Source organism: Culex pipiens, chromosome 1 (assembly GCF_016801865.2).
Source record: "Culex pipiens pallens isolate TS chromosome 1, TS_CPP_V2, whole genome shotgun sequence".
Lineage (NCBI taxonomy): Eukaryota > Metazoa > Arthropoda > Insecta > Diptera > Culicidae > Culex > Culex pipiens.
In genome coordinates, this window is record NC_068937.1 from 50,710,895 (window position 1) to 50,736,516 (window position 25,622).

General features: G+C 34.6%; 1 protein-coding gene across 2 annotated transcripts in view; it reads left to right on the forward strand.

The window, feature by feature from the left end:
• The window catches only part of LOC120432193 (uncharacterized), a 41,066-nt gene extending 15,843 nt beyond the window's left edge, over positions 1-25,223 (forward strand). For both annotated transcript variants that reach the window (XM_052707184.1, XM_052707166.1), the window contains 2 exons: positions 5,288-5,508; positions 18,273-25,223. In XM_052707184.1, the coding sequence (XP_052563144.1) occupies positions 5,288-5,508; positions 18,273-18,687 (636 nt within the window). In that variant the 3' untranslated portion in view covers positions 18,688-25,223. The remainder of the gene's footprint in view (positions 1-5,287; positions 5,509-18,272) is intronic.
• Positions 25,224-25,622: the final 399 nt, after the last annotated feature.

Genomic DNA, 25,622 nt, shown 5'->3' on the forward strand with positions numbered 1-25,622 from the left:
AGGTTTTTTATTTGATATTAAATATTAATTTTGATTTTTATGTTAAATTTGTTGAATTCTTTGATATTTAATATTGAATTTTCTCATCGTTTTTTCTTTATTTAAGTAATTCGTTTTGATTTGCCATAGTCGAAAATATGCCACATATTTTTTAACCTTTGTGAGTGCGATTTTCAATCTTTTTATAAAACACTTTTTCCAACTTTTGGATTAATTGACATGGAAGTTCAGCATGAAAAAATATCATTGTGGGAGTCAGTTTGTTTATGTTTGACTTTTATTTTCATGACTTTTTTTATTTTTTTTCATTCAATTTCATTTCAAATATTGAACATTTTTGTTGCTTTCTAATCCCTCAAAAAAAAAAAAAAAAAAAAGCAAAGCAATCCACTATAACGACCCCCGGGTCTTTTGTGGTCTCTGTTGCAAGTTTCTGCTCATTTCTAGGCGTCCGAAGGTGAGTCACTCAAAACCTCTTTTACGCTAATAGACCGACGTTTTACTTCCCCATCCGATAGAAGGCGTGGTCAGGCAAATCTCGTCTCGAAAAATGCCACCGGGTCCGTCTGGGATTGAACCCAGGCCATACTGGGGTGAAAGGCTACCACACTAACCACTGCGCCACCGGATCCCTCATTTATATTTAATGTTACTTTTATATAAAAGTTCTGCTTAACAAAAAATTATTTGAACTTTGAACTTCATTTTAGAATTTTTTCAATCCGAAAATTCTTAAGGTCATTTCAAATGTTCATTAAAGTTTTTTTTCACATGAGTGTTTTTGTGAATGAGGCAGAATACTTTTCGCATTTTTTTAGCTTAATTTTTTTTAGATTATTTTCATATTTCTTTTGACTTTTTTGCGCTATTTTTTATTCCAATCTTCTATTTAATCAATCTAATTTAAGCCAACGAATTGATTACGTAACATCTTATCCAGGCTGACCAACATTTATTGAATTATTATTGAAATTGAAGGAATAATAGTTAAAAAATCACTTTGCAATTATTTATAATTTTAGTTGCAGTTTTAAAATATTTTTAACAAAAACAAAATTATGAGATGATTCAAGTACACTCAGTTAAAGACTATTTTTCATTTTCATTAAATATATTCAACAACGATTGTCTTCAGTCACTAAATTATGAATCATTCATACATCAATCTAGAACAGACCGTGGAATATTTTGTTCATGAATATTTGTTTAATCTGATATATTAGTTGAGGCATACAAATTGCAATATTTTTATATATTTGTTTTGTTTGAAAATTTTAAAAACATTTTTTGTCCTCTAATATTTAAATGACGAAAATATCCAAAAAATACCTAAAATTAAAGAAAACTTAAGCTGATAGATGTATTTCACAGAATAATATTTGGAAAAAAACGTTGTTTTTTTCTTTTAAATAAACATTTTTTTACGTTTGGCCCGCCACTCAGAAACTTTGAGCTCCCATGTCATAGATATTTTCTATTAAAATATACTTTTGATTATTTAATGTGTCTATTATATTTAATATTTGAGTTGTGAATGAGTAAACAAAATAAAAAAAACATGCTGCTAATGATCTCTGATGATATAAAAGCCAATACAAATTTGATATGACTTTATTTTCTCCCCTCTCCTTCATTTTTTTTTCAAAAAAAAAGTGTACTTGATTAGGGTTCGTCATAAACCACGCGGTAAAACGTAATTTTTTTGCGTTAAGTAACAATAGAACACTCCCTAAGTCTTTTTTCTGAGTGTAAAATAAATAATGCAATACTTTATCCAATTTTATGTGATTTTACATCTTGAAATATGTAGCCCATCAGTATGGGAAACCTACTTGACCGAAATGCCAAGCTCAAAAAAAAAAAAAAATTAAATCAAATTATTCGCTCTACAGCATTGCCTTGGCGTTCTCGATTGCGAGATTCCTACTCGAAACTAGGTGCCCGAAGGCTTGATTGTTGAGGCAATTGCAAACCTCTTTTTACACCTTAGCTTCCATCCACCCCGGGATTCAAACTGACAACCTTTGGATTGTTAGTCCAACTGCCTAACAGCGACTCCACCGAGACAGGACCCAGGGAGACAACTCCTACACCTGGACTGAGCTAACGACCTAACCTTTTTTTAGGTTAGTCCGGGGCCAACATTTACTTCCCCATCCGACGGAAGGCGTGATCAGGCAAGTCTCGTCTCGTCACCGGGACCGTCTGGGATCGAACCCAGGCCGACTGGGTGAGAGGCAACCACGCTTGCCCATGCACCACGGTCCCGGCTCATATATGTGTTTATCCTTACAACTTTTCATCGGTCTGATGGCCGAGTAGGCTAAGGCTCCAGTCCTTACTGTTGGTGCTGGGTTTGAATCCCATCGGTTGCAGTGTTTTTTTGTGTTTGCAAAAAAAAATACATGCAGTGTGTAATATTAAGTGTTTATTTTGACGAAGGTGATGTGCATGCTTTTGCATGCGATTTTACCATCGGATTTTTTGCTGTGCAGGCCCACAATGTACATGTATTTTGCATTACCTTTACTGCCCCTGATCGCATAAATGTCCCATATGTATTTTCATCGGTTTTGAGTTATTGATGCAGTTTGGTTTAAAATCGTGCAATCTTTCAGAAAAGCATATAACATCCAGTACTTTGTTCTAGAAATCTGGAGTAAATCCAGTTTTTTCTTGAAAACTTAACCCGTAGCCTTATGTATGGGACAAACTTCAAACGCGTTTTTCTCAGCTTGCTGTTTTTGCATATGGGACATTTATGCGAACATGGGCACAGGTAAATTACCTGTGTTGCCTTAAAAAAAGTTTCTTTAAAAACTAAAAACCTTACAAATTTAAATCTGAAAGTGTGCCAAATTGAACTGATAACGTCAAACTGACTATTAGTGAGGTTACATTTCTCGGGTGAGTTTTCAAAAAGCCGTAAGAGCCATCGTGACCTCTGACACTATTTTTTTGTTTTTCTCGAAAATGAAACAAAAATTTATTTATTTTAAGTTTGGGGCACTTGAAGGACGTGTAGATGAACAATCTCGAGCATTTTTGATATTAGTTTTTCGTAAGTAGGTCGAATACCGATGCAAAAAGGACTTTGTTTACCAATGGCTCTTACGGCTTTTTGAAAACTAATCCGAGATTTAATGTTTAATTTGAAAATTTACAATCAAATGATTGTTTTACTGGTTTTTGTAAAAAAAACTGTAGAAATTAACCGTTCCCAGGTGTAATACTACCAATTTTTTTCACTGTGTTTTTATCTGAATTTAATGAACCAGACAAGAATCTAACCCATCACCCTATACCTACAAGGTGAAACCTGTTACCATAAGGCAGGGGTGCCCAAAGTTTTAGGATGCCGGGCCAAATTTGAAGCTCATACGAGCTTGCGGGCCAAATGTACAAAAAAGATTACCGTCAGTGGGGGTGACTATGGGTCAAAAAACGATACACCTCTCGTAATTTCTTAATAACTAGAAAATTGGGGTGACATTGGGTCAAATGGCAATACAACGATATGGTAAAAACAAGTCTTCCAACATTGTTTCTTGTTCGAGGGAATCGTATTGACATGCTACAATGTTTGATGTGGAGATTTTCAAACATTTGGGTAGTTTTCGAGCAATTCCAACAAAAATATTAGAAAAATGATTTTTCGAGAGGTCATTTTTGGCCAAAAACATACCTCAACTTTAGACATCTGCCAAAATAACAGGATTTGTTCTAGGAACGAGATTTTTTTAGCGAAGGCTTCTTAAGATGTCCCCTACACAACTCTTTAAACAGAGTTTAGTTTCATTGAGAAGAATCTGAGAAATTGTATAATCCGTAAAAAATCACTTTGACCCAATCTCACCCCCCAGACCCAATGTCACCCCCATTGACGGTATTTGAAAAAATAAATTTGTGTTTTTCTTTAAAATGCTACAAAAAACATCCATCAGGTCAAATTATATTAAATTTCTTTTTTTTTAACATTTTCATTATTTAAAGATATTAGAAAACAGAAAATGGCAGTTATCCTTCCATTTTATTTTATTTTATTGTTTTAGGTATTTTAAAAATACAATTTAGAGGAATGTACTTGTGTATCCAAATTTATTTTAAATTTTTTTTTATTTGAAAATGGTGACATGAAATCTGAAAAAATATGTATCGCCGTAATTAAATCTTTTAATCAGATCTAACGAATGAAAAATCGATGCGAAATTATTTTTCCACAATTAGCAATGCATATATCTAGATTAGATTTTATCCCTCCATTCTGGTCATAGTCGAAGGGAGGCCGAAAAAAAAATGTTTATAAAAATTTAAATTACCCGCCAGGAATTCAATATTTCAATAAAAAAAAAATTTAGGAACAATATTATACACCCAGTAAAGTTGATTCCCAATCATTATTTTCAAAAAAAAAAAAAAAAAAAAAACGATGGAAAAAATATTTTAGCGTAAAAAACTTTTTGCTGTTCATCAAACAAATATTCAATAAAATTCAAACTAATTTCAACATTTTTTTCTGCCTGGCGGAAGGTTTCTAAGTTCAAAGTTAGTTTGAGACTCAGTTCCTGAAAAGGGTAATTATTACTTTGAAATTAATATGAAATACTTATATTTGTGCTTTTATTACAGTTTTCTCCCTAAGTCTAATTTGAACGTTTCATAAACATTTCCAAAAAAAATTGATTAACAATTTGACGATATTTACTAGTTTCATTAGCATTGAAATGTGAGCAATTGTTTTAGAATTAGAATTAGAATTAGAAAGATTATTGAACAGAATATTTGTGTCGAAAAATGGGAATCAAAATAAGGATAAATCATTAGTTTTATATTTTTTTTTTTTGTGAGTTTCCTTGTAAGCATCACTTAAAGTTATTTATTTCGATGTGTTTACAAACATTGCTCTACAAAAAGTCTACAAAAAGTGACAGGTCATTTTTCGACGTGTAACGTTACACCTGTAAACATAAAAAACAAAGAGTATCATAAAATTATCTGTGATTTTGAAAATCTAATTCACTTAACAAATGGTCAACGGGCCATTTTACATGATCATTCAAAATTAGTCCGCGGGCCACACAAATTCACCTCGCGGGCCACGTTTGGTCCACGGGCCATACTTTGGTCACCCCTGCTATAAGGCCACAGGAGCTCGGCGAGGAGTTTAAATCCAGAGATTTTTTTTTTGAATGAAACACAAAAGCTTATAGGACCTTAAAAAACTCTAGAAATTAATTTCGATTCCTAAGTTATAATTCATACCACATATTTTGTTTTCTGGTTTCAGATGCCCTACAGCAATGGCGCTACGCTGCGCTTCCTGCTGCCGGGACCCTTCCGGGGGAACGCCCAGGACTGCAACCTGGCGCGGCAATCTCAGAGTTCCGACTCCGTGTACCGGGACGAGGCGGACGACGTGCTGGGCTCGATCACACCGCTCGCGTACCGTCCCATGACCAACGGGATTATGGCAGATGAGGATGGCGAAGACGACGATGGGCGGCACCGGTGAGTTTGCTATAAAAATGTTTATTTTTTTCATTTTTGGCAGCACTGGTGGCACGTTGCAGATGTCATTGAAAGTAAAATTCGCTTTGAGTATTTCATTACATTTATTTGCGACGAAGTCGCTCGCAAGGGAACTTATTTTTGGGGCAATTCCGATCGGATAATTTAAGCCGGAAGGGTTGCCGGTGTGTGCGCCGTGGTAAAAATGGCATAACATTTATTTTTAAACCGCCCAAAAGTACACCTTCATGGCGTCTGGCCCGATGTCGTCTTGGCAATGAGATTCGATGCCAAAAATTAAAATCTTGTCGAAATTTGATGGCTTTCGCCAGTTTGAGGTTATTTTCGGTCCCATTCACGTGGGTAAAAATGACGGACGCGTGTGACGTTTGAAGGAAAGTGTTGCCAACTGTAGCGTGCCATAAAAAAAAATCACAAATTAACTCCAAGCAACAGTGCGATTCGGTGAAATCGAAGAAAGTGAAGGAACAAATTCACGCTGACATGTTCCCGCTGAGGTGAGGACAAGGTTGGTCCCAATTGGATCGGACTTGGACGCGCAACCGGCGTCGGTGATGGATAGATTAAATTGAAATTGACACCGGCCGCCGCAACGCGGCTGTTTCGGTCTTTGCAAAAAAATAGTTTTTTTTTTTCGGAGGGGGTTGTTACTTTGATCTTGAAGCGATATCGCTTCTCAATAGAAGCGTTTTGAAGGCTATTGATTATTGTGAGTGTGAATATTTGGCGATAAGAGTGGCGCGAGTTGTGTTATCACGTAGCGCTCGCTGGAGGTCCGCTACGATTAGTTAAAAATTAAACATTCCCACAATCTGGATTTTATTGCACAATACAAAATTAACGGGCATGTCTATTTCTCTATGTTTTCGCAAAAATACTTTTTTTGTTTTTTTATTTGATCGAAACTGTGGATTCATGGCTTTGTTAAAGAAGCATTTTTGCATAATTGTTTTTTTGTAAGATTTGACGAAAACAAAAATTTTAGCGTAAATAACACTTTTCGCGATAGTGAACATCGAAAATGCTTAAAATGATTCTTAACGCAGAAAAATACATTTAAAATTGATTTCAGCTGATTGCACTTAATTTTCTATTGAAATTTTGAAGTTTTTTGAAAAAATATTTGTTTTGACTCCTGATTTTTCGGGCCAACTTTCAAGGGGGGGGGGGGGGGGGGACAAAAACTTTAAATAAAATGTGTACCAGCTCTAGGACTCAACAAAAAAAGATGCACGGAAAAAAACTGGGCCAACACGAGAAAAGGGTGGATACCCAAGTAACATTTTTTTCCAGGAGTTCTACAAGAGCTCTTCAAGATAGCTACAGCATAGCAGTTTGGACCGCGGCAGGATAAAACTCTCTTCAAGTACTCTTCCAAACTCCTGAAGAAGTTTTGAAGAGAATTTTATCCTACCGCGGTCCAAACTGCTATGCTGTAGCTATCTTGAAGAGCTCTTGTAGAACTCCTGGAAAAAATGTTTCTTGGATAGGCATATTGACAGTTTGAACTGTTTTGCTAATTAACAGGCTAATATGAATATTTTCACAAAACTCGAGGGGTTAAACAATCGCTGGCTTCTCCAGCTCTCTTCAAATACTGCGGGTTTTGTTAAATAGTTGCCTGTTGTGTCGGAATTTGCAAAATAGTTGTAGCTATCAAAATGCTTATGCGCCCTTCTCAAATCGACGTCGTCGTGCTATCTTGTCGCACCCGCCATTTTGACGTTCCGAGAAAAATGCGTTTTAATGTTTGACCTTGAATAAATAAAAACAAACGCGTTTTGTTTGGCTGACTATTGTGTGCATTGTCTCGAAGTTTGGTTGAAGTTGGTTGCTGGAGTCCCGAGTTATAAGTACAAATGTTTACGGTAGTCTAACTTGTACGTGCTTCAAACGTATTCTGACCAGAAATCCCTTTGGGAATTTTCGCACTTACATCAATTTTCAGGGCGTGACAAGATAGCACGACAAGATTGAAACTTCTCTCATATGAAAAGTGACAAACATTTTCGGAGCCTTTTTGGTTTTCATTGAATATCTCAGGATTGATATCGAATTTTGGGGATCTGTGAAGGTCAAAAGATGAGGCATTGTGAGCTGCACAAAATTGCGTTCTTAACTCAATTTGGCCCAAAATGCACATACGACAAGTTAGCACGACGGCGACGAAATGTTGATCCAGCAATAACCCGTTTTTTTATTTGAGTTTTTATCCCTTAAAGTAGAATTCCCAAAATACCAAAACATAAACAATAGTTTTATTTAATTTCTTTGCAAAATCTGTTACCGGAGATCAGGGATGGAGTAATCGCAAAAAAATAATTTTCGCTTGCGAACTTCCTTCACCCGCGAAAGAGAGATGAAGCGAAACACGCAAAAGAAAATTGCTTCCGAACTTCTCGAATAAAATCAACCAGTTGAAGTTTTTTTTTGTGATTTTCCTTGTAAGTATCACTTAAAGTTATTTATTTCGATGTGTTTACAAACATTGCTCTACAAAAAGTCTACAAAAAGTGACAGGTCATTTTTCGACGTGTAACGTTACACCTGCAAGTGTAGTAGTGAAATAGATCAAAATCAAATCAAATTATTCGCTCTACAGCATTGCCTTGGCGTTCTCGATTGCGAGATTCCTACTCGAAACTAGGTGTCCGAAGGCTTGATTGTTGAGGCAATTGCAAACCTCTTTTTACACCTTAGCTTCCATCCACCCCGGGATTCGAACTGACGACCTTTGGATTGTTAGTCCAACTGCCTACCAGCGACTCCACCGAGGCAGGACCCAGGGAGACGACTCCTACAGTCCTACACCTGGACTGAGCTAAAGACCTAACCTTTTTTAGGTTAGTCCGGGGCCAATAATTACTTCCCGTCCGACGGAAGGCGTGATCAGACAAATCTCGTCACGAAAAATGCCACCGGGACCGTCTGGGATCGAACCCAGGCCGACTGGGTGAGAGGCAATCTCGCTTACCCCTACACCACGGTCCCGGCTTTAGTGAAATAGATGTTCGGCTGAATAATCAAGATGATGATTTTTTAGATTCCTTCGTGCGCGAGAGAGGAGAGCCCTTCCGATTTTTTTCTCTTGTTGAGCGTCCAAAGATTTTCTTTTCATGATGGTTATTCCCCTATCGCTGCCGGAGATGCAAAAATGTGAAAAACAAATAAATGACACTTTGATCTTAGCCTTTAGTCCGAGAATCGAGAAATTTTCAAACAAAAATTCATAAAACATTTTTTAGATGCGATTTGAAATTTGGAATTGTAAATTACTTTGCATTTTTTAATTAAATGTGAAGCGTTTCCAAGTTATAGGCATCCTCGGGTATTTTTTTTAAATTTCTTTAATTTTTTTATTCTAATATTGTTTTGGTCACCGAGATCTGATATCAATTAATTCAGATCGAATATTTTTTTGCAATTTCAAATTACTATGAAGGCAAAGCACTCATGTAAAAATAGTTTTGAAGAGCTGAGAATATTTACTTTAAATTTTTTGATGATTGAGAAATGGTTTAGGATCAAAATTGTTAGCAATATTTTTCTTTTATTTGCATTTTTTTTTCATCATTTGGGTACCCCTCAGCCTACCATCGTGAGAAGAAGCTTTAAATACAGCTTTCAGGTAATTCCAAAATTCGCACTGAATAAAAAAAAAGTCGTTTTCAAATGCAATTTTGATGTTGCAACTAAACATTAATTTAAAAAAAATGTATGGCAAAAATACCTTCAAAAATAGACCACATTCACTGGTCCAAAATTGTGAATCCATAAAACAAATGTCGTCTCCGACCCGATGGCCACACAAAAAAGCTATAAAAATTGAGGTTAGACGAGCAGTTTTCGCATGATAAAGGGCACACATTTGTAAAAGCGGAAGTAAAATTCGCTCAAATATTTAAGAAAAAGAGTTTTAAAAAATCGGGCTTTGAGTTTTGGTTCTTGGGCCAAAGCATCAAAACCGTTACAAAATGTCTTGGGATTTTAATCTGAGACAATTCCTGATTTTTGAGTAAAGCGTTTTTTAAAAATAAAAATCTTTTGTAAAAAGGCAAAACTTAAATTTATTCGAAAATTCTTAACTTCGGTACCAGATTTTGAACCATCCTAAACTCTACTCTGCGCAAAAGATGATTAAACCATAAAAAAAAACAAAAATATGTATGTTGAGAATTCAACTTTTAGTAATTAAAAGTCTCAACCAAAAATTGGGTATTTTTTCCGTGTACCTATTTTTCAGAAAAAATCCTAATCATAATCTACAACTTTTCAGAATACATCAAAGTCTATCAGTAAATCTCTTTTCAAGATACAGATTGTCGAATATTCACATGATAGCATTTTTGTATGGTCGTGGATCCGTAAATAAATAGCTGAGGCTGTTGTCTCACAAGCAGAAGGTTCAGGGTTCTCTTGAAATTTGGAATTTGGAATAAACTTATGAAAATGAACCAAAAACGATTAGGACCATGTGAGATTTTAATTCGTCACTTTGATTGGTGATCTTGGACGCTAACCCGGCGGCTACCAGGTTTAAACAATTTTGTTATTTGATCCAAAATGATGAACCATGTTATCTTTTAAAATTATCATATTTAACATTCGCCGATCCCGATTTCCCTGAGTGCATTTAGAAATCCAAATATAGAGCGAAGATCCTTCTGAAGCAAGTTCTATGTCTGGGCGGGGCCAGATAATGCCCGGTGATCTCTGAATTTGGCCACCAGGTTATCTGCGATTCTGAAATGGGTAATTGGAAGCACCGCGTAATATCTTGGACTGAGAAAGTTGAACCAAGTCTGATGCAAAGTATACTTTTCCATAGTTTCGCTGCCGGCCAACGAGAATTGGGGTAACGGGTATAGCTACCCTACGAGAACGAGGCTCCGAAAGTGGTTTTTATTGCGATTTTTGAAATGTAACTCTATCACACCTTATGCACCTTCGCAACATGGAGTTAAACTTTCTGTGCAGTTGTTGTGAAGCTAACCAAGGCTTTTCAAAAAGTTTAACTCCATGTTGCACGCACACACTCTCACTTTTAATTTCTCGATAACTGTAGACAGTGTTGCCAAACATTTTAAAATGTTTTGGTAAAAACTTTATCCTGATACTGATCAATATTGTTTTTTTTCTGTTTTATTATTTTAAAATATTTTTAACAATTCAATAATTTTAATGAGATTTGGTGCATACCACTGACATTGACTTGAAAAAAATAATGCTTTGCTAATTGACGCCCCCGCACATATGCGATACTTTTATTTACTAGTTGGCACACAGCCGTCGTTGTTGTGTCGTTATTTTCGTTATCGTCATCACATGTACCGTTCACACAAAACGGATGCATTCTATACAGCATTACTTCTCACGTCCGCTGATCGTTCCTGGTTCCGATTCGTAGTATTTTGGTGATTTCTTTACAACAAAAAAAAATTGTTTCTGTCTGAAAAAATCTCAAGTAAACGTCAAACCCCGTGCTTTTATAGCAACCGCCATAATGGCCGCCGTTTCGTCGCAGCAAAATTGATCTCGGCTGATCCGAGAGCGCAGGTGATCGTTTCTCATTTCGGGCGGGAACTTGAACACGAAAACCCCAAAATAACCGAGCGTTGGACGTTCCGCTTGATTGCGCGTCTCGTCGCTTTTTGTTTCGTTTTTTTTTGCAAAAGTGTCGCCCACCGCACTCTATTTTGGACGCGTTCTGCGTTCTTTTGCGCGAAATGTTTTGGCTGGGGCTGTTTTGGACGACGCGACGCCGCTAAACGAGAAGGGTGACAACTGCCGAGGGGTTGTACAATTGACGAGAATAACCAACAAGATTGATTAAATTAGCCAAATTGAAAATGTTTTGACAATATTGACGGTTACGTCCGCCATTATGGCAAACAAGCTGGCACCTGTCAATCGGGTAACCCCTCGGCTACTTTGAGGGCGTTAGTATGCGCACGCGAGGGACAGATCGCACGCTAATAGGTTCGAGAGATCGCACTCATGACAGGAGAAAAAAAAATATAACATCTCAACTGCGGTTGAACTCTGAGGCCACCATCATCCGCGGCCAGTATGGCCATTTACCTCCGTCGGAAGCGGTCGTCGTGTGACAGAACGTCACGTCGCGGTCGATTTGGGGTTTTTCTGCGCTTTTTGTTTACAAACAAACCACGCGTCATCGGGGTGGTGCCACCGTGTCTGCGGGCGATTATTGCGAGTGCGTGCTATAAAAAAGTGATCGCGGAAGAGTTGTGATGGGCATTCTATGCAGTGTGCGCAATTTTATGGCAACTTGACAGCTCGCAAATCCGTTTCACGCCATAATGGCGTAAGCGTACAAGAATGCAACGCATTATAGCAAGTGTACCAAAATAGTTACAAAATATGCCCACTCTTTGGCGACGTAAATCAAAGCGAATCGAGATCAATTTATTTTTAATCAAGCAAGTGAAAAACGAGCTGCTGTCGGTTGGCCGCATTATGGCAACCATTAGAGCGGCCTACGTACACAACAAACACACACGAATTTCGCGCCCGAGTGTGACACGACGATGACGAGGGCGAGTGAGAATTGAAGACACATGTTCTGGACTCGCGAGTTTTTGACGAGCGTAAACAGAGCGCGGTGAAAATGGGCAATGCCCGGTAAAGGCCAGTTGCCGGTAGTAAATAAATACATGTATACAGAAGAAAATAGTGCGACCTAACTACCTACAAATATTGGAGAGTGCGGGCGGGGAATTGTAAATAAAACACAGTGATTATGGAAGGGCATGTGGTGTATTATTATAGCAAGATGATATAATCAAGATGCCAGCTGAAATGACATAATGCTGGTGAAATGAAAGTGAAACTGGATTAAATGATGCACAAAATGATCTACCGAACGTCCAAGAATACCAAGCAGGATAAGCTGAAGCGGTAAGAAGGGGTTATAGTTTGCTATAAAATGTCAATAATTGAATTTAATTTTAAAAAATCGGGTTTTAATGACCCAACTGTAATCTGAAGTTCTGAAAGTTGTGTATTGTTTAATTTATAAAAAAAACTGTTAATTTCTTAATTGATTCAAAACGAGAAAAACAAAACAGTGTTGCCAGATCACCAAACTATAGAATTTATTAATTCTATAGTCTTCATGAATTCTATAGTTTGATGATCTGGCAACACTGTTTTGTTTTTCTCGCTTTTCAAGTAAACTTTTTTTTCCTTTTTTTGTGGTTAGATACAGTAAATTTTGATGCAAGTTGCTTGCAAATCTGCTGTTTTACAAAAAACTAAAAACTAAAAACTAAAAACTAAAAACTAAAAACTAAAAACTAAAAACTAAAAACTAAAAACTAAAAACTAAAAACTAAAAACTAAAAACTAAAAACTAAAAACTAAAAACTAAAAACTAAAAACTAAAAACTAAAAACTAAAAACTAAAAACTAAAAACTAAAAACTAAAAACTAAAAACTAAAAACTAAAAACTAAAAACTAAAAACTAAAAACTAAAAACTAAAAACTAAAAACTAAAAACTAAAAACTAAAAACTAAAAACTAAAAACTAAAAACTAAAAACTAAAAACTAAAAACTAAAAACTAAAAACTAAAAACTAAAACTAAAAACTAAAAACTAAAAACTAAAAACTAAAAACTAAAAACTAAAAAACTAAAAACTAAAAACTAAAAAATAAAAACTAAAAACTAAAAACTAAAAACTAAAAACTAAAAACTAAAAACTAAAAACTAAAAACTAAAAACTAAAAACTAAAAACTAAAAACTAAAAACTAAAAACTAAAAACTAAAAACTAAAAACTAAAAACTAAAAACTAAAAACTAAAAACTAAAAACTAAAAACTAAAAACTAAAAACTAAAACTAAAAACTAAAAACTAAAAACTAAAAACTAAAAACTAAAAACTAAAAACTAAAAACTAAAAACTAAAAACTAAAAACTAAAAACTAAAAACTAAAAACTAAAAACTAAAAACTAAAAACTAAAAACTAAAAACTAAAAACTAAAAACTAAAAACTAAAAACTAAAAACTAAAAACTAAAAACTAAAAACTAAAAACTAAAAACTAAAAACTAAAAACTAAAAACTAAAAACTAAAAACTAAAAACTAAAAACTAAAAACTAAAAACTAAAAACTAAAAACTAAAAACTAAAAACTAAAAAACTAAAAACTAAAAACTAAAAACTAAAAACTAAAAACTAAAAACTAAAAACTAAAAACTAAAAACTAAAAACTAAAAACTAAAAACTAAAAACTAAAAACTAAAAACTAAAAACTAAAAACTAAAAAACTAAAAACTAAAAACTAAAAACTAAAAACTAAAAACTAAAAACTAAAAACTAAAAACTAAAAACTAAAAACTAAAAACTAAAAACTAAAACTAAAAACTAAAAACTAAAAACTAAAAACTAAAAACTAAAAACTAAAAACTAAAAACTAAAAACTAAAAACTAAAACTAAAAACTAAAAACTAAAAACTAAAAACTAAAAACTAAAAACTAAAAACTAAAAACTAAAAACTAAAAACTAAAAACTAAAAACTAAAAACTAAAAACTAAAAACTAAAAACTAAAAACTAAAAACTAAAAACTAAAAACTAAAAACTAAAAACTAAAAACTAAAACTAAAAACTAAAAACTAAAAACTAAAAACTAAAAACTAAAAACTAAAAACTAAAAACTAAAAACTAAAAACTAAAAACTAAAAACTAAAAACTAAAAACTAAAAACTAAAAACTAAAAACTAAAAACTAAAAACTAAAAACTAAAAACTAAAAACTAAAAACTAAAAACTAAAAACTAAAAACTAAAAACTAAAAACTAAAAACTAAAAACTAAAAACTAAAAAACTAAAAACTAAAAACTAAAAACTAAAAACTAAAAACTAAAAACTAAAAACTAAAAACTAAAAACTAAAAACTAAAAACTAAAAACTAAAAACTAAAAACTAAAAACTAAAAACTAAAAACTAAAAACTAAAAACTAAAAACTAAAAACTAAAAACTAGAAACTAGAAACTAGAAACTAGAAACTAGAAACTAGAAACTAGAAACTAGAAACTAGAAACTAGAAACTAGAAACTAGAAACTAGAAACTAGAAACTAGAAACTAGAAACTAGAAACTAGAAACTAGAAACTAGAAACTAGAAACTAGAAACTAGAAACTAGAAACTAAAAACTAAAAACTAAAAACTAAAAACTAAAAACTAAAAACTAAAAACTAAAAACTAAAAACTAAAAACTAAAAACTAAAAACTAAAAACTAAAAACTAAAAACTAAAAACTAAAAACTAAAAACTAAAAACTAAAAACTAAAAACTAAAAACTAATTTCGACTTTCAATGTTTATGTTTATGTTTAAAATTGAAATCGTTGCGAAACTTTCTGATATTTTCATAAAAAATACCCATTTTAAATTTTGTGTTGTTTAGTAAGAAAATTATTTATTTGAAGCCCTTGTCTTAAGCAAAGCTTGATTGTTAAATTTTTAAATTATTTTTATTGAAATGATCTCAAAATTTTACAAAACTTTCTTGTTGCAGCATTGAAAATCGGACCAATAGTTTCCGAGATATCGTCAGTAGAAAATTACAGGCACAATTAGGTGACTTTAAAAAAAAAATCAATTTTATTGGTTCGAGTTCTTTGTGAGGCGTATTTCAGAAACTAATTGTCCGTTTTTCAAAATTTCAGAGAGAAAATTGTAGGAAACTTACCCAGCTTTAAAAAAATATGTTTTTCATGGTTGCTATTCTTTTAAGAAGTATTTTTAAAATTCAAAAAACAAAACGAACAGAAATCGTAATTGTGTACCTTAAAGTAGCTATAACTTGAAAACGGTACAATTTATCAAAATAAAAGTACTTGTAGATTGCAAATTCGGGTTTGATTTGAAAAACTATTTTAAAAATTGTCTGAGTTTTCGATATTTTCCAAAAAACATGATTTTTTCAAAGATTCATATTTCCTAAATCAGATTGTTCACCATCACGTACTATGGCTCAGAAGATGTCTTTTTAAGTCTTCTGAAGTGTATTAAAACCAATTCTTTAATACAAAAAAATAATTATTTTGGGAATTTAACTTTCAGTAATATAAAAAGTTGTACAAATAAGTTGTACAATAAGATTTTTTTCCGTGTACCTATTTTTTTCCGAAAAGTCCTTATTATAACCTCCAACTTTGCCGAAGACACCAAATCGATCAGAAAATCCCTTCTCGAGATACAGAATTGTTATACATTAAAATACCCATTTCGTTTGACCAGCCCCTAAAATTGTATGGAGACTTGTATTGAAAAATCTAATGATGCAAAATGACATCTTTGACCGTAGGAAATGCTTGGACAAAGTTTCATCCATATAAAAAAATACAAAGAAGAGTTGATTTGCGAAAAAATTAACGGAAATTTCTTCGAAACTTATAAAAAACGAAAAGATCTTCCACCAAATTTTGTCTAGTTTCATCAAATTGACCTCTCAAAATGCACCGCGTCACATGTGCACGGAGAAAAATATCCACAAGAAAACAAACTAAGTTTGACACCCATTCCGTCCAAGTTTGTTTTTGCCCTTAATAATTTAGCAGCTTGTTTCATTTCTCGCTGCGACAAATACTTTTCTCCACCAAAAGTGCTTCTGCTGTCGCTCCTTAAACACATGTCTTAGCTCTGGGTGTCAGTATCAGTTGCAGTGCTGCCAGCTTTCTCACCAAGATGTGCAGTCTCCGCGCTAAGCTTCATCAATAATTCATGACAAATGTTTGTACCTCGAGGGGGCGTTCACCGTCTTGTTGGGAGGAAGATGCTCCTCGTTACTTTTTTTGCTGTTGTCCTGAAATGCATCTGCACAAATAAGAAGGTTTTTTTTTCGCGTGCAAGCTTGAGCAATTCACCGAGCAGTGTTGGAAGAAGGTTTTTTGTTTCAGTGAAATTAATAATTTCATGATATTCCTACGTTTCGACACGTTAAGTGGCCTTTTTCATGAATTATAGCTTATTTTATTGAACTTTTGAAGTTTTGCTTATGAAATATTCGATTTTGATGAGTGACTAAATCTGACAGCTGTCAAAATTGTTACCAACTTAGGTCATCCAAACGAATACATCATTTGAAAATTATAAGAAAAATCGGAAAATCGTAAAGATCCATACAGCTTGACGCGGCGAAATTCCATCGAGATTCTGGGCAAAAGAAAAGTGAAGAAAAAAGCTCAGCTCTAATGCGGGCAACGTCGTTTAAAGTCACCATTCATCAATCTTGGTTGAACGCGATTAAAACGGTGACGTAGTGCTTCGGCGGCACGTGCTCGGGATTTTTTTTTTGTGGGAGGATTGGGAAAGTTGATGAATGGGTGGCATAATGATATCAAAACAAGGTTTGGACATTTTTATAAATTTTATTTAAAAAAAACAAAATTATTTAAAACACTTATTAATATCAAAAATATCTCATTTTCAAGCTTATTTCAAATCTTCAGAATCCTCACCATCGATCTTTGGTCCAGGGTGTTCGAGATTACCCTTGAGGGCTTCTCCATCCATAGTTGTTGATTTATGTGTTTGATCGTGGTGACTTTCGCCTCAAAAGTCTTGAAATTTGTTCAAGTTCCGGGGGTCTTCCCTCCCTAGGGTGAAACTGTCACGGAACATCCATTTACAATCGACAGACGACCGCGGGGATTAGCGCTCCCATTTCACAACATTGCCCTCTCAACCTAAACATTTTTTTTTGTTTGAGAATTCTTAGAGCCCCTGAGCTGGGAATACCGCGTGGGTCCGCAGAATTTCGCCCGAACCTACTTTTGACAGTAATTCGCGTAAAAGAAAAACACGGCATCATCATCTTTCCCTCTCCCTTGAAGATTTTCCGACAAGTATAGGCTGGGAAATGTGTTTTTGTTTTTCCCTTAAATTTCATCAGCAAATCGTGTTTAGGCGGAAATTGGTACCTCCTTGTTGCTACAATCTGAGTTGTCATCGTGTGGGTTGGATATGAGTGGGGAACACATTTGGGATATGTAGTAGGATCGTGGAATTGGAAATCCCACGGCGGGTCAATTTATTCTCATTTTTGAGATCTTGGTGATTGGTATTACGATAAATTACGTTCCAAAATAATGGAAACAAATGGTTAATTTGTTATAAAGATTTATTGTTCTAAACCAAAAATTAACTATTAATTAACGATTAATTTTTTTCTTGTATTTTATTTAGACGGTTTTTCTAAAAAGCTGATTGATATTTTGGATAATTTGAGTTTAATTTTGCAACAGTTAAATTAATGATCAAGTTAGCTGTAAAACTGTTTAAATATCACCTTTTTCCTGTCTGACAACAAAATTGACCGTAAAAACGCTTTTTGATGTTTTTTTTAATCTTTGGAAAAAATTGAGTAACTGGTGAATTTTGAAGAAACTTTTGTCATTATGCTGTAATATGACTCTAATAGTTTGTTTCATCCATAATACATACATAAAAAGCATTACCATTAAATCAGCCAAATTTGAGTAAAAAACCATGAAAAATTAACTCAGTCCCTATGATTTATGCAACATTCGATTCATTTATATGATTACCACAATTCACAAAAACTTTCATCAATTTAAAAAAATATTTAAATGAAATAAAAGTCTAACACTTTTTAAATTTTTAATTGACGCGGATGCTCTTTAGTAGTGGTGCGACAAACAATCGTAAAGGTAAAATTGAATAAATGCTAAAATTTTTGATTTTGTACTTATTAGATGTCCTGCAACAAAGAGTGGCTTAAAAGATCGAACAGCGGACAGAAATCCGTTCGTAATTTCGAGGAACATAAACCGAATTGCTGCGGTGATTCTAGATGCGATAACTCGTGCAATCGCTGCTCCGGCCAGTGTGCTCACGATCAACATCAAGGATCAATGTTACCTCGAGGACGATCCAACAATATTCACCAAGGATCTGGAGGGCACGGTGATTGCTGCTCTGGTGGAAACACCCAAGATGGAAACGGTCAAAGTTCCGGCCGTGGCCAGTACTATAACGAGCACAATCGCCAACACGGTCCAGAAAATGGACTTGGAAGCGGCCGTATTCAGAATTTCGTCCGTCTCCAGTACGGCAACGAGCACAATCCCCAAACGCGTTGCAGAATTCCGGTCGTGGCCCTTCAAATGATCGATCCAGCCAGGAGACTCCGGAACGCCGCGCTAGGGAGGAGTTTCTGGTGGGGGCTTTTGTCAGCCAAATGCAAGTCCAAGTCGATCGAAACAGCAAATCTGGTAATGAGTTGGCAAAGCGTGCTAAAACACCAAGTAATGGAGGATTGAACCTGTGTCCTACAAGCGTTGACAAATTCGAAGCATTACCCACGTCCGCACGAGATCTTGGTACTGCTAAGGTAGCTACTCCATCTTGAGGTGGAGTAAAATTACGCAAACATACTGGACATTGCCGGACTTGAACATGCGGAAAAAACAAGCCGAGAACCTGAATTCATTCGCCATCCTGTACGAACATACAAATGAAGATCCTCTCGGAGACCACAGCTTCAAGACCGTTACTCCGAAGCAAACAACAAAAAGGCGAATTGATTGAACGCACTGTACAACTCATCTAGCATTGGTTTAGACATTAAATGAATTTCTGAATAAAATAATAAAACTAGAAACCATGAACAGCTTATTTCAGATATTGAGAAAAAACTGACATGATTCGACTTTGTCTTAGAGCTCTATCTGCGGCGTCAATCCAAAATTGCACTCGGCGTGACATTCTAGGTACTTGAATCTTACGTCCCTAGCAGAGATGATGTCTGCAACGCAACAGTGTTCCACTGCGTGACAGGTTTTCCCATGGAGATCGTTTCTGTACACGGTGCTAAAGTAGAAATTTGAAAATGGTAGGTTGTTTGGGTGAGACTTAGAAAACTTAAATTTTCCTGTTTCTTTTTCTTTAAGCCGCTGTATCTCTGCAACCAGAGGTCCAATCTTCAAAGTAATTTAGACAATTTCATAGCCAATTTTCTGAACCTTTAAAAATAAATGAAATGTTCACTCATGGTCGCTATTTTAAAAAATCGGAACACTGATAATATTTTGCTGAAATCAAACTTTCGGTGGCTAAATCATGAAAATGGGGTCCTATATAAAAAAATCTGTTAAGTACTTTTCGATTACAAATTCAATTTTACATCACAAAATTAAACAAAAAATTTTTTGCATGAAATTTCGTTTCTTCCCAAAAATCACTATTTTTCAAAAAATTATAACTCGGCGACAGTTTTTTTAACCATACTTCTCTATGGCTCAAAAGTTGCGGGTTTTTGTGCCCTAAAACATTTCGAAAAATCTCGGTAATCAAAAAATACCTATTTTGGGTAAGTTAGTTTTTTGTGAAAAAAAGTTAATTAAAAATCAGCACTTTTTTTCCGTGCTCCTATTTTTTTCTCAATACCTGAACTACTTTGCCGAAGACACCAAATTGATCAGAAAATTCACTCAAAAGTTACAGCTGCTTGAATATTTACGTACCGTTTTTGTATGGACAGTAGGGTGCCCAAAAAAAATGACACCTGCTCCACAAGTGGAAAATGGTTTTTTGGGGTATTTTAAGCATCTGTGCAAATTTTTAGTGAAATTAGTTGAGATTAACCCATTGATACTCGAGCCTAAAGTTGAAGAAAACAATGTTTTTCATGCAAAAATGACTTTTATAAATCGCTAATAACTCTTCATGATCAAGTTTTACGGCTTTGGTATGTTCTACAAAGTTGTAGAGCATAAAATTTCCAATGAGTATCTCACTTTTGGGAATAGTTTGATGGAAATAGTGTACCATGCAGACCAAACCGTAAGAAACTTGGGTTTTCCATACATTTTTTCGATTTTTCCCATAAAAACGTTACTTAATCCACCTTTAGGTGGTTGGTGCCTTTCTCACATTCATAAAGTCAATACATTCAGTAAAAATATCAACATTTCCTTAACATGTTTAACAAATCAACTTTATTACTAATTTCTTTTGATAGGGTTCGCAGACCTTCAATTTTTCTGGCTCATCGGCAAGGTCTGATAAAAAAAACCTATCCAACGATAGTTCGCATTTCATTTGAAAGGTCTTTTGATTATCTAACTAACGTTGGGTCGCATGATGGACCCGGACATCATTTTTACTGAAATATCTGAGATCCGGCCACCAAAAAGTGTATAAATAACAGTTAAGTGCTAATAACTTTTGATAGGGTTGTCAGATCCTTGATGTTTTAGGCTCATTTGAAAGGTCTTTTGATTATCTAACTAACGACAGGTCGCATGATGGACCCGGACATCATTTTTACTAAAATATCTGAGATCCGACCTCCAAAAAGTTTATAAATAACACTTAAGGGTGCACAGCAACGAAGGAAGTTGTTGTCTTCTTATTCCAAAATTGTCAAACTTACGGACCCAATCCTGCAACAACGTGGTTGTAAAATTAGTCAAACTTTGTTGTAAATTACTTTGTGGACAGTACTTTAGGGGATGAATGAAAAAATATTTCGATAGTACCCATAGTTTTGAAAATACTTAAATGTCTGTAACAAAAATCTGGGTGCAAAAGCTCTGATTGATGTGCACCGTTAAGTGCTAATAACTTTTGATAGGGTTTTCAGATCCTTGATGTTTTAGGCTCATTTGAAAGGTCTTTCGATTATCTAACTAACGATGGGTCGCATGATGGACCCGGACATCATTTTCGTTGAAATATCTGAGATCCGGCCTCCAAAAAGTGTATAAATAACACTTAAGTGCTAATAACTTTTGATAGGGTTGTCAGATCTTCAATGTTTTGAGCTCATTGGAATGGTCTTTTAAATACCTTTCTGAAAATGTATAACATGATAGGGTTTCTTGCAAAAACCACCCTTTTTACAATCTTCCGGACATACGCCAAAATCGTTTTTTTAGCATAACTTTTGAAGTACTTTACTAAACTTCATAATTTTCAATAGGGACTTATGGGACCCCAAGACAAATCGAATAAGACCAAAACGGTCCAAATCGGTTAAGCCAGGGCTGAGATAATCGAGTGCATATTTTTTGGTGCACAGACCCACATCCCTACACACACACACACACACACAGACATTTGCTCAGAATTTGATTCTGAGTCGATAGGTATACGTGAAGGTGGGTCTACAAGGTCGAATTAAGATGTTCATTTTCCGAGTGATTTTATAGCCTTTCCTCAGTAAGGTGAGGAAGGCAAAACTTCACCTTCGAGTTTCAATGGGTAAATGTTGACCGATTTAGCTCATATTTGGCCCATAGTCCTAAAATAGCTCAAGAAACAATATTTAGCTTTTGGAGCGAGGTTTTGAGAAAAAGTCCCATATTCTGGGCACCCTAATGGACAGCTTTAAAAATTGTATGGATTTTTTTGAATTGAATAAACTTTATTGAATCTTTCTTATAATAATTACATTTGATTTACATAATAAGTGGTCAGCTGTGGCTCTTCAGCTTTCGTTTTCTTTTCGTGATTTAAACACTGTTCATTATTATAACTTTAAAAGTATATGATTTATCATTTTTGTAACACTAGGTACAAAAATTGTATGGAGGCTTGTATGGGTGAACCGATGACACAAAATAGCTTCTTTGGTCATAGGGAAGGTACGCAGAAAGTTTGAGCCAAATCATAAAATACAAAAATTAAAAATGGTCGTAATCAGCCCATTCCGTAGAGAATTGCTCTAATGAGGGAGTACAAATTAAGAGTTGCGTTTTAAAATATAAAATGGAATCGTTAAATTACTTATGAGACATTTGTTATAATATTCCACCAGCACCTTTTTATTCGATCTACTTACTTAACTCTAGCTTGGTTTTGAGGTCATTTGAAAAGATGTTAAAAATTTACCAATTTCGATCTTCTCAGTTGCATTTGACAGGAAATCAATTCAAATTTCAGGATATGATCTGTTTTGGAATTATGGTTTGTGACCACTGGAGATATTTCGGGGAGACCACACAGCAAAAAATCCGATTGTAAAATCGCATGCAAAAGCATGCACATTACCTTCGTCAAAATAAACACTTAATATTACACACTGCATGTACAATTTTTGCAAACACAAAAAAAAAGTTGCAACCGACGGGATTAAAACCCAGAACCAATAGCAAGGACTGGCGCCTTAGCCCACTCGGCCATCAGACCGATGAAAAGCTGTAAGGATAAACGCATTAATGAGCTTGACATTTCGGTCAAGTAGGTTTCCCATACTGATGTGCTACGTATTTCAGGGTGTAAAATCACATCAAATTGTATAAAATAATGCAATATTTATTTTACACCGAGGCCTTTTACACGCAGCTGGATTACTACTTTTTTAACTGTGCACTGGAGATATTCCGTAGGTGGTTTTGAGGCGGTTTTTTGCTGATTGAAGTGATATTCTTTCACTTGCGTAAAAAGTGAAAATCTGAACATGTTAATTTTAGAAGCCTTAAACTGTTCAAAATCCTTTCACAACTTCTATTTTGTTATGAAATGAGGTTTTTAAATTATCTCACGGGTAGTTTATCATGAAAAGCTTATTATTTTATTACAGTCCAGACTCGATTATCCGAAGTTTCGATTGTTCAAAGTTCGATTATCCGAAGGTTTGTATGGGACTTCGGATAACGAAATCACGAAGAATTTTTTTTTTTATTTTCTAACTTGAAATATCAAAATTTGAGTTCTGTGACTTGATTTTAGTCAAATTTGAATAGTTGATTGCCTGTAAAATTAAAAAAAATACATTTTTTCAAAAAAATCACTTTAGAGTAGTTTAAGGGTACTAAAGCTCAACAATCAAAAATAAGACAACGATTTTTTTTTCGTGATTCGATTATCCGAAGTGAAATTTTACCAAGGCCTTCGGATAATCGAGTCTGGACTGTATATCGTAATCCTGAAGATCGACTACAAATTTCAGCCCGTTTGAGTTGAATTTTGAGCATTTTACTATGGAATATCTGTAAATTCACTGCAACGGGATATGCATCTCCTGCACTAAGAAACAAAACACGTTGATACTGGAGACGGATGGTGCTTTATGTTAAACTGATATAAATTGGACAAACATCACTTTTGAGATTGATAACCTAATCTGGAAATCAAGATGTTAATAGGATGTTGAAAATTCAATGATTTCTCTCAAAAAAAATTTCCAGCAGCGCTCCTTCAAGCCTCAAATTCCACTGAGCAACTAATGCTCCCACAAGCATTTATAAACTCGAACTTCGAACCCTAGTTATGCTCCCTCGATTCAATGTTTTCGATGGTTTTGAAGTAATGACACAACTCTTGAAAGGCACACGCCAGAGTGAAACATCCCAGGACAGCACTAAAGGGACGATTGACAATCGTTGCGCAACTTTTCGGACCATGTCAGTACGCGTTCCACTTTGGTGGTTTGGTGGAAAATTTGGGCGAAAGGGAAAAGTTCTGAGTCTTATGGTATGGCACAGATAAGTAGACTGAATTCTTAAAGAACTTCCATGGATTCAACATTTTCAAGTGGTGTAACTGTTTTCTCAAGCTTGAACATCCATTAACCTAAGATTCAAGTCTTCATAATTACCGACAGACAGGACTTCCACTTCCTGGCCACGAAGTTCATCAAAAGAGTCCTTCCCCCCTAAGTTATCCCCTCTCCCACCATTGGGACCAGATCCACCCCGCATCAGCAGTATCTGACTTACTTCAGCCAGGGGGTCCCCAAGGTCCCAGAACGGTGGCGTCCATCAACTGACCAACTCTGACGAGTAGTGCCCTTCGACCCCCCGTGCCACGTCCGTCGATGCCGCAACAACTTTGGTGGCCTGTTAATAATTGGAAAATTGTCCGCTGGGAAATGTGCTGTCCGTTTGCGCGACTGGAAGAGGAGGGAGGACTGCTCTGTTTGGGGGAAAAAATGGCGTATAGAAATCGTAACGATGTCACGTTCAGGGAGGCTGTCGCGTAGAATATTGGGACAACTATTACACTGAAAATACGCCACCCTTATTATTCAAGTGCCCAAACACATGAATTATTGAATGAAGTTACATCATGGATCTAATTGGTTTGTGTTTCAACATCAATCCAAATCACTATCAAATGCAAGTGTTTGGGCGATTAACTTTTTGGTATTTTTTGACACGTTATTGTCATTCGGGTGGCTCAAGCTTTTCAAATGTTTTGCTCATGAATTTGTCCCACTGTTTTGAACTATTCAAAGTGATATGGAAAACACTTGAAATTGATCTTAAGACCTACACAAAACAAGCACTAATCAAAGTCAACGTGATTTTCCACTTGAATTTAATGTGTTTGACTGATTTATTTTAGCGCGACTTTTATCGATGGCTAGAAGTTGGCTAGAAGCGAGGCTAGAACCAATAGCACAAAAAACTCTCCCTATTCCAACTGGCCGGCCGGCGCAGTGGTAGCGTGCACGACTAGCAAGCGAGAACCTGTATATCGCTTGTACGTACTATTATTTTTCAACACCATTTAAAATTTAAGTGTTTGGCTATTGAAATTATTTCAGGGCCAATCACCGCAATTTCGAGTGTTTTGCGATTGATATTTAAGTGCTCTGTACTGCAGGGTCAGATCATGTGCGAAACACTTCGATGCGCTGTGTGAGTTTTGCTCAGTGTAGCGAGGAATGCGGGGGTGGGTTTCGGTTTACTGTTATGAAAGTGAAATACAGTTAGTGTTTTAGTATTTTAGTATTTTAGTATTTTAGTATTTTAGTATTTTAGTATTTTAGTATTTTAGTATTTTAGTATTTTAGTATTTTAGTATTTTAGTATTTTAGTATTTTAGTATTTTAGTATTTTAGTATTTTAGTATTTTAGTATTTTAGTATTTTAGTATTTTAGTATTTTAGTATTTTAGTATTTTAGTATTTTAGTATTTTAGTATTTTAGTATTTTAGTATTTTAGTATTTTAGTATTTTAGTATTTTAGTATTTTAGTATTTTAGTATTTTAGTATTTTAGTATTTTAGTATTTTAGTATTTTAGTTTTTTAGTATTTTAGTATTTTAGTATTTTAGTATTTTAGTATTTTAGTATTTTAGTATTTTAGTATTT